This window comes from Pipistrellus hanaki (assembly GCF_964339955.1).
Source record: "Pipistrellus hanaki genome assembly, chromosome: 6".
NCBI lineage: Eukaryota > Metazoa > Chordata > Mammalia > Chiroptera > Vespertilionidae > Pipistrellus > Pipistrellus hanaki.
In genome coordinates, this window is record NC_140508.1 from 80,468,789 (window position 1) to 80,482,620 (window position 13,832).

Here is a 13,832-nt window from a genome sequence, read left to right on the forward strand (position 1 = left end):
AAAAAATTTAACTCTGTGCCTATATTGACTATATATAAAGTAATTCTCTTGAATAGGAATCAAATAAACACAAAGAAAGTATTTTATAATTACTTTATTATGAAATATTAAGTAAACAAAATAGTGAAAAATTATAAAATTCTTGTCTTGTCTGCACCTACGGCACACCAGTGTGCCGAGGAACAGCGGTTGAAAAACGCTGGTGTAAACTACCTGAGAGATAGCTCAGGAAGGCCAGGTCTTTGTCCTGAGGGGCCAATCTGGGAGTGACATACCATCGGTGGGAGGGGTGGGGAAAAAGAGGTATAAGAGGAGGGACTGCCCCTCCATCGGGGCTCTCACCTGGGTGTTTGCAGGCTGCTGCGTCAGCCAAGGTTTGAGCCCGGATTCAAATCTGTAATAAACTCTAGCATGCTTAATCAAATTGGCTCCGGTGGTTCATCTCTTGGGGACTCGATTCGTAACAATATTATTGCCCTCATTTTGTGGAATAAGAAGTGGAGAGTGAGAAAAGGTCAAGCTGCTGTCCAATATTACAGGGCTGTTCAGAGCAAGGCTGGGTTTTAAATACAACCAAGGCCTGTACTGAAAACTCAACACTGTGCTAGTTGGCCTAAAAAATAAAACAAAGCTGCAATAATGACCATTGAAAAAAACAACTAGGCCCAGCAGGTGTGGCTCAGTGATTGAGCACAGACTTATGAACCAGGAGGTCATGGTTTGATTCCCAGTCAGGGCACATGCCGGGTTTCAGGCTCGATCCCCAGTAGTGGGCATGTAAGAGAAAGCCCAACAATGATTCTCTCCCATCATTGATGTTCCTATCTCTCTCTCCCTCTCTCTTCCTCTTTCTGAAGTCAGTAAAGCAACAACAAATGAACAAAAGGAACCCTAATTTGTTATGTAAATAAACAGCTTTCTCTAAAAAACAACTGGCCTTTGGAGAGATTACTTTGGTGCTGGAATTTAGAAGAGAGTAAGAGAGAAGGGAGGCAGGAGAAGCCATTTGCCACTCCTACCACTGTCTGGGCAGAGCCCGGGATGCAGGGAAAATTAAAATAAGCATCTGAGAGCAGTCGCAACCAAGGAGGCCTTGTGGGGAAGGTGAGATTGAAGGGCTGCCTAGGGGCGACGGAATAAATGTCTTTTTAGTCACATAGGCCTCAACATTAGTCTTATCTTTTTCTGTTTTGATACTTCCATCAAAAGTTTGGTTAAGACAATTGACATTTGATGGGAATAACAGGAAATAAAACTTTTTTCTTTTTTTGTCTTTAACAGTCTCCTTTAATTATTTATATTTGCAATATGAAACAGAGGCTCGGCACCAACACACACATTCACGCCGGCCAGAGAGGAACTGGGTCAAGGTCACTTGGCAATTGGGCTGAACCCCAGACCCTCAGGCACTGGAGGGGGACTCCAGTCTGACCCCACCAAGCCCCCATCCCAGGGTCTGTGGGAGGCGCAGGGGTCTCGTGAGTGTGTTAGGGCCTCATGGGAATGTCACCAGAGAGCTGCCAGGCCAGGCGGAGGGTCCTTGAGCTCCCTGGGAGAAAGTAAAACTTTTAACAGGGGGTCCAAGGACTTCTAATGGGATCCATGTATGTGCTTCAGGAATGTGTGGATGCCTCCTAAGTGTAGATACAATAACGTGTGTCTATCTGCTCATTCATTTTTCAGGGGCAAAGGGACCAGAGCTTTCATCAGATTATGAAAGGTTATGAAGCCCAGAGAAGTTAGGAATGACTGCACTGAGGCACAAAGCAACACCAAAGGGTGCAGATCCATGGATGCACTTCCACTGTGTGTGAGTACTATGCCTTACAGGAACTTTATTTCTTTTTTTTAAATTCTCTAGGCTCTATCCCTTATTAAATTTCTAGAAAGCCATATATCAGCTTTTAATTATATTCATTTCTTCTATAAAATTTGATTTAATGTTTAGTACACCAACAGTTACATACAGTTATGCATATTCATAAAATTACACATTCCTCTATATTTACACACACACACACACACACACACACACACACAAAGACAATATACACATTTAAAAAATAAAAGTGGTGGTAAGAATATTATCCATTAGGCTGATAAATTTCATATATAAGTGTATATATTTATATATGGGTAAATACATGTGAATACATTTATGTAAATAAACATATATTTCTGCATACACAGATGGAATTGGAGAAACAGCACCACAGACCTGGTGCCCACAAAGCATCACTTAGCTTCCCCCAGGTGGGACACAGGCCCTGCCACCACCCCAGAGTGGCAGCCCACCAAATCACAGCATACCCTGACAAGACCCCAGGATGCAAAATGTGACCCACAGACCAGCTCAGCCCAGCCCTGAAACTGTTGCTGTGGGCACTGGGTAATGATGTCACATAGCAATGCCCAGCTGCTTCTCCTTAGCGACTAGCCTCCTTGGAGTTTCTTCCCCCCAGGAACATGACTTGTTTTATAGCCAGGTGCAAACATTTTACACTTTAACCAAATGTCTGTGAAGCATTTTCCTATGCCTCATCTCATTTGATCCTCATAGAAGTCCTGGAGTAAGTAGAATGCTATTTTCTTTTCATTAGCTGGAATATGAGATTTAGAAAGTTTAGAAACTTGACCTGACCAAAAAGAAGTAAGAAATGGTGGACCTTGAAAATGACTTCAGGTATCTCACTGCATAGAATATAGTCAAACACTGCTGCAGTTAAACATTTTACCCTTTGTTCTCCCTGTATGATCTATAATAATAATCTGCTTCATGTTGATATTTACTGCTATATTGCTGACAATTACCTGAAAGAGAAGTTTGGGTGCTTCACTGGGTTAGAAAAAGTTTCGCTACATCAGAAAGCAGCTCTAATTAAGCAAGTTTATTCTATATCTATAAAAGGCTAAGTTGACTTGTGCATGTGTGATACAGATAAAGCTCTCACTGACACCAATCACATGCGTGTGTTTCCATCTGTCATTGTCGATCAGGAATTTGGTTGACACTTCTATTATAGAGAAAGGGCGCATAGTGATATTAAAATATTTCTTCTAATTATTTCCTTTCAATGTGCACAAATTTGTGCACTAGGCCACTAGTCTAATATAACTGGTGGCCTTATAAGAAGAGGGATATACCAGGGGTGTTTGCTCACAGAAAAAAGGCCTTGTGAGGACACAAGGAGAATACAGTATGTGCAAGCCAAAGAGAGAGACCTCATGGGAAAGACACAGGGAATTGTCATGAAGAATGGACATAGACTACATCTTAACTGGGTGGCAGTTACATAGATATATACAATTGTCAATGTTTTTCAAATGCACAGGAAAGACCCATGCAATTTTATTGTATGTAGATTAAATCTCAATTAGAGTAAAAGAAAATGAAGAAACCCACAGTTTTCTTGACTTTCAAGGCAGTGCTACTTTTAAGACTCTAATGTTATCTTTTTGACATTGCCAATCAATCACCATAAGGACTCCAAAGAGACAAGCATATGCATTCCTTAAATCACTAAATCATTGCAGGTAACGGGGACAAAAGGTTCAACTGATTAGGTCCTTTTTGTGGGCAAGGACACAGAGAGAAAAATCAGTATCTATAATGTCACCTTAATTTACTCAACAAATATAAAATGAGCATTTACCAAATATTGAGCAATGGTTTAGGGTAATATAACAGTGAACATATGGGGTGCTTATCTTCTAGTGCAGGGGTCCTCAAACTTTTTAAAGTGGGGGCCAGATCACGGTCCCTCAGAGAGCTGGAGGGCCGGACTATATGAACTACTAATTTCTACTGTAACACCTTGGCTGCGCTCACTGCCCAAAAAACCTGGTGGGCCGGATCAGACTCCTCTGCGGGCCGCATGTGGCCCGCAGGCTGTAGTTTGAAGACCCCTGTATCTAGTGGGAGAAATGGAAAACATAAATAATAAGTAAACTATATAGTATTTTGAGATACTTCTTTCTATTATAGAAGATGGAAAATGTACAGGTTTTGGTATAAGTTATAAGATGCCATATATAGCAACTTCTACTCTCAATGCTAGTTTCTTGCATTTGAATTCCTTTTTTGAGTGATCTGGGCAGGACAATTTAATCTATCATACATGTTTGGGATTAGCCCTGTACTATACTTATCTTCTGTGTTCTATTAATAAAGGCATCAACTTTTAACCAATCTTTTAGCTCAGCCTTCTGGAAATCGGAAGTGATATCTTGTGCTACCTTTTCTAATGATCAAACAGATAATCATAATGATGATGCTACTAAAAAAATAAACACAAGTAAACACTCCTTAGAGGCAAGATTGGAATGGTTTCTGTACTTTGGATATTCCAGTGTGTTTTCTTTTTTTTTTTTTTTTTAATATATATTTTTTATTTCAGAGAGGAAGGGAGAGGGAGAGAGAGATAAAAACACCAATGATAAGAGACTCATTGATCTGCTGCCTCCTGCATGCCCCACACTAGGGATCAAGTCCGCAACTTGGGAATATGCCTTGACTGGAACTCTAACTGAACCTCCTGGTTCATAGGTTGATGCTCAACCATTGAGCCACACCAGTTGGGCCTTGTTTACTTCTTTATTCACATGACCCATGACTCCATCACGGACTAGGAAACACTTGCATCGCTGCGAGCCCAGATGCACTTAGAGGAGCAACTAGAGCTTCAGAAATTGCTCCTCACTTCAGATGGGTCTTCCAACCATCTTCCAGTAAAAGACAAGTGCACATGGAAGCCCCCCTGGAGCCTCAATCAGTGACAGCTGCTGAATATACGCAACCTAAAATACCCAGAGACAAAATGAAAGGTGTGGTCAACCCGTCTGTAGATTGGAATTATTCGAGATTCAGCCTCTCTTAAACTCAGAATTTTAAGGGGATTGGGAGATCAATGAAAGAGGAATAAACAAGAGGTGGCTCTAAATGTAGCAGTGGGCTTTTGATGGCTGATGTAGGAGTTGGCAGTGACAAGCCCTGATCTACCATATCCATTTACCATGCGTGTTCAGTGCCTCACAGCCTCTGCCAGACCTTTCACATAACTGAAAAAAATCCCTCAGCTCCGTGGGCTCCTGTGAAAGGGAATCAGTGATTGCTCAGAAAAAGTTTGAGACAAGCCTGGTGAGCAGAATGACTCACAGGGGCCTCCCTCAATGACCAGGTATACCATAATTTTGCTAATGCTCCATCTCTAAATATAAAAGGCAATATGCAAAGTGTCCCCTTGGGAGTTTGACCAGGAGACCAGGAGTTCGATTGCTTGCTCTGAAGTGCACTGACTACCAGGGGCAGCACAGAACGAAGGAAGACCCTGGCGGGCAGCCGGAAGGCCCTGATTGGCCCTGATTGCCCGCCAGGCCTAGGGATTCCACCTGTGCACGAATTTCATGCACCAGGCCTCTAGTATTAAAATAAAAGAAGAGAAAAATACGATAAAGCCTTTCTTATGAATAGAAAAAAAAAAAGTTAATTCTTACAAGTACAATGCCTTAAAACAAAACTCTTTAAAATATGAAAATGTTTCAATTTTTCACTGCAACACTTTACCACCACCTCCCCACTCCCAAAAAATGGGGGGAAAACACCTAATGAAAAAAATAGTACCATGAGTGAAAGCTGTTCCTGAAAACTTTGCAGAATTGTAACAGCTTTCCCCTGGTTAAATTGATTGGTATAGCAACATTATAAAATGACTATTAGGATTCATTGTGCACAACAGAAAGTGCTGAAATGTCAGCAGACTGTACAGCAAAAAGTAATGGGTTCTGAAACCCTGTTAGTCAAAAATGATTTTGTTTCAAATTAGAAATTGATTTTTTTTGGACACAAGCCCTTTCTAGGCTTCGGCTTCTGTGGCCAGGCCTGGGAGAGATTAACCTCCATCGTGGCAAGGGCTGGCCAGATACCTATCTCAGAGTGCCTTTTCCACTGCAGCTTTCTAATGTGGCTGTGGTCTTAACCAATCACACAGGTTATTTGTCCCTTTGCTATTACACTTCATTTTTCTCACTATGGCATTTTATTTTAGTGCTGACATACAACACAAATTTGGTGACAAGTTAACAGAAGACTGCGTTAAGCCTTGCGGTGCAACCACCACACCGATTCTGACAGGATCTCCACTCTCAAAAGTGTGATGACTTAGAATAAAACCTAGGAAGAGCCACCCATTTCTGAAGGATCACTCACAGAGAGGGATGATGGTTCCATCTCAGGCTCTGAGCCTCCTGAATTGCATTTTTGTTTCTCAGTTAGCCAAAGGTGATGGAAGTCTGCAGAACTTTTCACTATATCAAACAAAATAAACTTTTGCTTTTGTTTCAGATTGTGCCTAGACTCCTTCTGAAGTTTGGACTAATTATCATCAATTATCTGGGAAAGGATTAAATAATTTCTAGATTAATCACAATTAAAAACAAACAACATGACAATGCTGGCTGATGAAAGGAAAGAATGGAGCCATACCTGCAGCCCCCATAAAATGCCCACAGCTCTCAGGGAGCAGCTGAGAGTGGCTAGAGAGCTGATGAAAACGTGGCCGCTTATACCAGACTAGCGGCCCGGTGCATGGAAATTCATGCACTTGGAGGGTGGTCCCTCAGCCTGGCCTGCCACCTCTCACAGTCCAGGAGCCCTCAGGGGCGGGAGGTGACCTGTCGATCAAGGTAGCAGGCGATGCCCCCATCACCTCTGCTGCTGTCATTGCTGGCAACGCAAGCCTTAGCCGGCCCTGGTTACCCGATCCTCCGGCATCTGAGGCTTGCCTGCGCCTCGGGCCGGCCCTGTGGCTGAGGGCAGGTCCCACCACACTGTGAGCCTGCTGCCCTCCTCGCTGGGCTTAAAGGACTGTGGGACCCTGGCGGCAGGTGCAAGGAACAATAGGTCCAGCCACACTGCATGCCTGCCACCCCCTGGCGGGGCTGAATGAACTGGGGGACTCTGGCGGGGCTGAGGGGACTGGGCACTGCCATCTTGTGGCTATGGGTGCTGCCATCTTTGTGACTGCATGATGGTCAATTTGCATATTCCCTCTTTATCAGATAGGATATGGGGCAGGGCAAGTTCAATGGAAAAGAGGAAATCAGACGGAAATCAGGGTTAATGGCTGTGAGCAGGAAAGAAAGGTGTGTGGAAAGAGGTGTGAGCAGAGGGTGCCAATGTGTTTTTGGCCCTTTGTTTTCGGTAGAGCTCTTCTGTACAACATGCCAGACTCCTCCCACTCTGCTCCTAAATCCTTCCCTTCATAACTCCAGGAGAACTGGGGTGGTGCACACACAATACTATATATGGATGATGTGTTAGAGAATTGTGTACCTGAAGCCTATATAGTTTTATTAAACAATGTCACCCCAATAAATCCAATAAAAAAGAAAATAATAATTCCAGGAGAGATGAAGTCGGAGCCACTCCAGAAACAACTGGGAAACACAATTACATTTAACTGCTTCACTCAACATTTCACACAGTTGTTTATAATTGATTTAAAAAAATATCCATGACATATAAAATAAGAAGAATCACTGGTACTTAAGACTGCTAGGCAATATATGCTTAAGACTTATGAGGTTCTGTTGCAGCCACAATGTAGAATTTATCCATGACCTCTCCTCCACCCTCCCCATATTTCCAGTTAATTGAAGATTAACTGTAGTTGTTGGAGTTTACTTTCCCGGCAGAGATTTATGTTCAGTTTCTTGTCCTCTTTACTCACTTTGAGCATTATTTTGTGTCTATGATCATACTTACTGCTGAATAATTCTTACGGTTGGCTGCTTGCAGAAAGAGGGACAAATGGGATAGTTTCTCATATGAGTATTCTAAGAGACATGCTGATGTAATTCACTGATCGGGATGGGAAACCTATGGCCTTGCAGGCACATGTCAGCTTGTGACATATTTAACCTGCTCAGGGTTGTAGGAAATCATGTGAAGGTCGTGGCTAGTCAGATTCTAAAACTCCCAAGAAGCAGGTTCTCATTTTGCTCCTTTAGATGCTAAGCTTACCTCTTTGGGGTTGATATGTATCTGTCTTTTGACACGTCCACAGGGCATCCTGCTCCATAGGTGACTGAAACCCAACTGTCTTCTTCTCTCTTCTAGTCTCTACACTGCTACTGGACTCTTGCTGCTTTTTGATGGATGATGATGTTCCAAGCAGCCAACCATCACATGCTGACTTCAACAAACTGAAAAGAATAGATACGAGTGAGCTGCAGAGAGCACAGAAGGGGTACAGATTCCTCAAAGGTGTATACATTCTGCATGAGTTGAAATAAAATTCATGGCAGTAAAGACATTCTTTTTCTTAATTTTTTAAACTGAGGTATAATTTAAAGAATTTTTTGAAGGACTATTTTGTGTCCTGTCACAACAATGTTGGAGAAGAAATTGTTTTTCTCCTCCAAAAGCCTGTACTTGGATTTGGAGAACTGAGACTCAAACCCAGGAAACTGCTAATAAAGCCACGGAGTATGACGAAGAGCCAGAGTATCTGCAGAAGTAACAATAAAAGCAAGCTAAGCAGGATCTGTGTAACGGAAGTGCTTCCAAGCACCGAAGATGAACACCAGGAATTAAAATATCACCAATTTGCTTCAAAGTGCATTTGTGTTTCCCATTTTCAATTGTTAGAGTATTTGTTATGTACCCAGTGTATAGAAGAAGGCAGTACAATAGAGCATGTGGAAGATTTGGTCTCTGTCCTCCCATAATTCCATTATAAAGCAACAACGTAAATATGGAGTAAGAGGAATTTTAATAAAAATAAACACCTGCATATGCTTTGCTCTAAACTAAATTGTGTTCCCATCTTAGCACATTTCCTCTCATAACATTTTATTTTTTAGAGAGTAATGTTCTGATGATGTATATTTATCCCTTAATATTCAGCCAGCCTTTTCCTTCTAATGTAAGTTCACCACAGACTCATGACACTTTGGTTTCTCTTCTCCATGCCCATAAAGTAAAAATTAAAAGTGAAAAAAAAGAAGACTTTTACTCAAAAAGTAAAGTTCTAAAAATTAAGATGTTTAAACTCCCCAGAAGCAGAGATAATATCTAGACAATAAAGACTGATAGAGTGTTACTGGATCCATTACTAAGCCCCAGTTGCCCTGGGGCAGAAATCAAACCTTATAAACCCATCAGAGTCACTGGGATTCTATTTGTATTGATCAGTAATGTTTGTTTATATTTTAATCCTATATAATAAAGAGCTAATATGCAAATGGTCATCACACAATCACATCATAATGGCTCAGATGCTCAACACTAGGGAGAAAGGAATGGGGACCAGCCAGGCTGCACTCTGGGAGAGGGTTGAGCTGCCTGCCCCTCGGTCCCAGGCACCAGCAGCTGGGGCTGAGGCTCAAGAGAGGGACAAGCCACATGCCCCATGTGCCAGCAACTACACCTGCAGCCTGGGAGAGGGACAAGCTGCCTGCCCTATGGTCCCGGGCACCAGTGCCTGTGGCTGTGGCCCAGGAGAGTGACAAGCTGCCTGTTCCACAGTCCCAGGTATCAGCACCTGCGGCTGTGGCCTGGGTTAAGCCACCCGCCGTGGTCCCCTGCGGCTACAGCTGCGGCCGGCCAGAGGGAGGGAAGCCCAGGTCCTGAGTGCCTGTGACTGGCTGGAGGAGGAAATGCTGGGTCTTGGGTGTGGGGCAAGGCAGAGGCGGTTAGGCGTGATCAGGCTAGCAGGGGAGCAGTTAGGGGTGATCAGGCAGGCAGAGGTGGTTAGGGGCCATCAGGCAGAGGAATTAGGGATGACCAGGCAGGCAAGCAAGAGGCTAGGAGCGAGCAGTATCAAGAGGCTAGGAGCGAGCAGTATCAGATTGTGAGAGGTAGTCGTACATCCCCTGAGGGGTCCAGATTGGAGAGGGTTCAGGCTAGGCTGAGGGACTCTCTCCCCTGCTCCTGCAGTGCACAAATTTTGTGCACCGGGCCTCTGGTTAATGAATAAAAAATAAGAAATCAAATGGCTTTGTGTAGTATGGCTTTATGCTGACATAATGCAATGTATTACAGTAGGTCCTTGGATTACGTTAGAGATCCATTCCTAAGGCATGACATAATGCGATTTTCGCTGTAAGTTGGAACCCACCAACATAAGTACCTACGTCACTCACATAGAGCATATACATAGCAGTAATGAAGTGAAACAGTAAAAAAAAAAAAAAAATTAAAAGTTAACAATTCCTGACATTTACTTGTGGTAAATAAATAATAAAAAACATAAAGCCCATATGTACATAAGTCAAAATGATGGAACTTTAAAAAAAAATAAATACTGTAAATGGGAGATGGCGACATAACTACAAAACGGTGTACGTAAAAACTGACATAACCCGAGAGCTGCCTGTATATTTATACTTTAAAGATTTTTTTTTTTATCAGAATCTAGGAATCACTTTCCCATGAGGAACACTAATGAATGTGTATCTTAGTTCATAAAACCTCTACTCATGGGACAGGAAAACAGGAAACTAAAACTAACTCACTGTGAACGTAAGATAAATAACTTACACCAGAAGCCCCAAACCCAGGCAAATCCAACTCTACATATCTGCTTGTTAATGTGACCAAGACTACTACTGGCTTCGCCCAAGTCCACTCATTCTCAGCTCAGCTGAGCTCCCAATACCACCAATTCTGATCAGTTGTAATACTGATTGCTTTCTGCTTCTTTACCCCAGTTTACACAGAAGGTCTTCTGTAGCTTTATTCCAAACCCCATCCTGGTAACAGGGAACTTGGTTTCTAATTTTCCTAAAATAAGAATGACTGTATAAAAAAGTAGTTCTTTCATTTGCATTTATTCCCATCTTTACCCATTTACTATTTCTCTCTTAATATCTCTGAAGAAAACTATACCTTATATTCATACTATTTAAAATATATTTTTTATTGATTTTTTTTCTTTTGAGAGAGAGGAAGGGAGAGGGAGAGAAAAACACTGATGTGAGAGGGAAACACCTATTGGTTGCCCACTATGGGAATCGAACTGTCAAGCTTTTGGTGCACAGGATGACGCCCAACCAACTGAGCCACTCCAGCCAGGTTTATTCATACTTTTGATACCATTTTGACCCATGCCCTCTGTAACTACGGCCTGTCAATCATCTCCTTTTCTTAATAAACTCCTCCCTCCTCTCAACCAGATTTTGTCTCAGAATTATAAACGAGATCAAAATTTCCATTAAAAATCAAAGCCAAACTTAAACCTAAAACTTCTTAAGTGAATAAGGATAATAATATTGATGTCAGTGAGGGTGTGGAAGGACAGCATTTTAGTAACTGATGAAGGAACTGCACGTTGGTATTGCTCTTTTGTGGGTGATATGTCAACACAGATAAAATAAGTAAAGATGCATCTACCCTCCATTAGGTCTGATCGAACAATGCAATTGCTATCCCCTCCCTTGAGAAACTGATCATTTTGTGATGACATTCCATTTCCCTTAGACCACATACTATTTGCTAAGACTAGTAACTTCCCCATGCCCAAGATCCGGACCCACTCAGAAAACTCCCCTAGGAAAAAGCCTGCTAGAGTCCTTTAAAAACTCTGACTCCCCGATCTCTCGGTGCTGCTGCCATTTTGAGGCTCAGCCCATCTGGTTTCCAGATGATCTAATAAGTTTATAATTCTTTACCACTTCCTGCCTTGTGCATTCCTCCTTTGGAGACCCTAAACACCTTCCAGCTAATTCTGCTTTTAAGAAGTTATCCCATAAAGGATGGTCACAGCAGAATCTCTCTAAATAAAAGGCTAATATGCAAAGTGTCCCCTTGGGACTTCAACCAGGAGACCGGGAGTTTGATCCCTCACTATGTGCTGACCCACTAGGGGGTGGTGCGGAACAAAGGGAGGCCCCCAATCAGCTCCGATCACCTGCCAGGCCTAGGGACCCTACCTGTGCATGAATTTCATACACTGGCCTTCTAGTTATTTACAACAGTGAAAAACTGAAGGCAAAGATCATTCAATAGGAGAATAAGAAAATAAACTATGATACATCCACCATAAGGAGTACTATTAGGCCATTAAAAGAAATGAGGCACATAGTTCTCCATACTATTGTGGAAAAACTTTATGATATACTATTAAGTTTTTTTTAAAAAGCAATTTGCAATAAAAGAATACACACAAGTATTTTTAAAGTTCTGAACATATAAATACCAAATCAGAGAAGTAGAAATTGAATGGCTAAGAAAAATACTTCTATAATTTAATTTATATTCTTTTGAGTATTCTTATTTCTTCTAATAGGCATGTACTTTTATAATTAAAAAATAAAAACTTTCACTATCTCCTTTATATTACCACTTCCTCTCTTTCTCCTCTCTGCCAAACTTCTAGAAACAGTAATTTTAGCAAACATACCTAGTAAAACTATTTTTTAAAGGACAAATCTAATGACCTTTTCATTTTCAACAGTCTTGCTTGTTACTAAACCAACAATTGACTCCTTTCTTAAAACATTTTCCCCTTAGATTTCATAATATATTATCTTGATTGTTGCAATAGTTTAAAGAGGCTTCTACTCAGATTCTTTTACTGGGAACTCTTTTACTTCTTCTCCCGAAATGCAGACATTCCTGAAGATTCTGTCCTTGTCCTTCTCTTTTGCACTTTCACAGGGATCCATGCCACACCATTGTATTGTAAATTATGATTTATAAATAGATTTGCCCAGCCTATAGTGCTGTCCACAATTGCTACCTTATCAAGTGCCTCCTGAAAAGCTGTGAAAGGAGTCTTGTCATACTTCCCAACCAATTCATGTCAAAGCAATGCATAATCTTTATCTTGAAACTAGTTCCTCCATCTGTTTCCATTCTCATTGAATGAAAGCCCTCTTCTCCTTGTCACTCAGATGAAAAACTCCAGTTGTCTCAATTTCTGGTTTCCTTATTCCAGTTCAATAAATTACCAGATCAATCATTCACTTATATATTCATCAGCTATTTACTGACGACACACTGTATGACAACATAATATGCCGTGGGACTGTGGTGGGCAAACATGAAAACAGATATTTACTGAGTACTTGATACACGCTGGATACTGGGCATACAAATATAGGCATACAAAGACCCTCTGGCTCATATTTTCAACGTGATTTTAAAGTTGGAGACAGAGGTGGAAACAAATCCTTTAAAATCTGCTAAGATAAAAGCTGAAATTCAGGAATACACAAGTTGTTTTGGGAACACAGAGCAGGGTACCTAAAGCTATGTACATAACAGAAGGGAAATTCCTGAAGCACTTACACCAAATCTTAGTGGTTAAGCAGAAGATGAGGATGAAGGGTAGAAGGCAAAAAAAAAAAACAGTATTAGCAAATACACCAAATAGTAAAGCTTGATCGTATATTTTGGTCAAGTTAAATAGTTTGGTATTGTTATAACATCAAGTGTGGAATATGTGTGGAGAGAGGAAGGTGAAACAGGACAGATATGGGAAGGTCAGATCTTCAAAGGTTTGGTCTTGCCGAAACCGGTTTGGTTCAGTGGATAGAGCTTTAGCCTGCGGACTGAAGGGTCCCAGGTTCGATTCTGGTCAAGGGCACGAACCTTGGTTGGGAGCACATCCCCTGTGGGAGGTGTGCAGGAGGCAGCTGATCCATGTTTCTAACTACCCTTCCTCTCTGTAAAAAATCAATATATATATATATATATATATATATATATATATATATATATATATATACACACACATACATACATATATATATATATATATATTTTTTTTTTTTTTTAATTTTTTAATTTTATTTTTTAAAGGTTTGGTCTTCCATGTCAAGGGGCTTGA

General features: G+C 41.3%; 1 protein-coding gene across 2 annotated transcripts in view; it reads right to left on the reverse strand.

Annotated features, from left to right (window-relative positions):
* The window catches only part of KIAA1328, a gene marked incomplete at its 5' end in the record, with an annotated part of 149,250 nt that overhangs the window by 23,715 nt on the left and 111,703 nt on the right, over positions 1-13,832 (reverse strand). For both annotated transcript variants that reach the window (XM_084888834.1, XM_084888835.1), the window contains one exon: positions 8,021-8,202. In XM_084888834.1, the coding sequence (XP_084744960.1) occupies positions 8,021-8,202 (182 nt within the window). The remainder of the gene's footprint in view (positions 1-8,020; positions 8,203-13,832) is intronic.